This window comes from Cebus imitator, unplaced genomic scaffold (assembly GCF_001604975.1).
Source record: "Cebus imitator isolate Cc_AM_T3 unplaced genomic scaffold, Cebus_imitator-1.0 Scaffold404, whole genome shotgun sequence".
Taxonomy (NCBI): domain Eukaryota; kingdom Metazoa; phylum Chordata; class Mammalia; order Primates; family Cebidae; genus Cebus; species Cebus imitator.
This window is the reverse complement of record NW_016107719.1, coordinates 826255-827280: the sequence shown is the minus strand read 5'-3', so window position 1 is coordinate 827280 and position 1026 is coordinate 826255. Positions and strand designations below refer to the sequence as shown.

The following is a 1026-nucleotide window of genomic DNA, read 5'->3' as shown; positions in this document are numbered from 1 at the left end:
CCAGGATGGTCTCGATCTCTTGACCTCGTGATCCACCCGCCTCGGCCTCCCAAAGTGCTGGGATTACAGGCTTGAGCCACCGTGCCCGGCGGAAAATGTAATTTCATTGTAATGTGGGAAAATCGAGGCTGTGGCCAGGGGGAAGGCCAGCATTTGGGTTCAATTGCAAGTTAGTGGACAGGAGAGGCCCAGTCCATCACCCATGTCCCCATCCCAAACCACCCCAACCACGTGGAAAACTGGCCCACCTGGTATCTTGCTCGATGGGCCTCCTCAGGGTGGAAGCAGTTTTGACAGCAGTTCTGGGTGAGCATGTTGGCCTCAAAGTGTTCACATGGAGCTCTCCCAGATACCTCCTCCATGTTGGGTGAGTCAGGCCAGGGCCGTTCCTGTGATCCAGCGGCCGACCCTCTAGGTGAGGCCTTGGGAAAATGAGGGGGAGGCAAAGACCAGATGACTGGCTGGTCACTCACCTGAGCACCAGCCCCAGTTGCCCCAGTTTCTAGACAAGGACCAAGGAAACAGGTTATTCAATCATTACTTTGGATGTTCCTGTTCTCCATTCATCCCTGTTCATTTATTCACTCAACAAACACTCACTAAGCACCTACTAAGCACCCAAGCACTCACCAGCATTTGATGTGTGATTTCTAGTCCTTAATGCAGTGTTGCTGAAAGTGTGTACCAAGGGCTCTGCATTACACCCTCCTGGGCTGTTCATAAAAATGCAGATTCCAGGCCAGGCACCGTGGCCGACGCCTATAATCCCAGCACTTTGGAAGTCTGAGGTAGACAGATCACTTGAGGTCAGAATTTTGAGACCAGCTTAGACAATATGGTGAAACCTGACCTCTATTAAAAATATAAAAATCAATTGGGTGCAGTGGTGGGCGCCTGTAATCCCAGCTACTTAGGGAGGCTGAGGCAAGAGAATGGCTTGAACCTAGGAGGCGGAGGTTGCAGTGAGTCTAGACCTTGCCATTGCACTCCAGCCTGGGCAACAGGGTGAGACTCTGTCTCAAAAAA

The 1026-nt window shown here is 51.8% G+C and overlaps 1 protein-coding gene across 1 annotated transcript in view; it reads right to left on the bottom strand.

Moving 5' to 3' along the window:
• LOC108289453 (TRIO and F-actin-binding protein-like) overlaps nucleotides 1-1026 on the bottom strand; it is a 29088-nt gene that overhangs the window by 24726 nt on the left and 3336 nt on the right. Inside the window, exon 2 of the mRNA XM_037731502.1 lies at nucleotides 249-422. Coding sequence (XP_037587430.1) covers nucleotides 249-362 — 114 coding nt within the window. The 5' untranslated portion in view covers nucleotides 363-422. The remainder of the gene's footprint in view (nucleotides 1-248; nucleotides 423-1026) is intronic.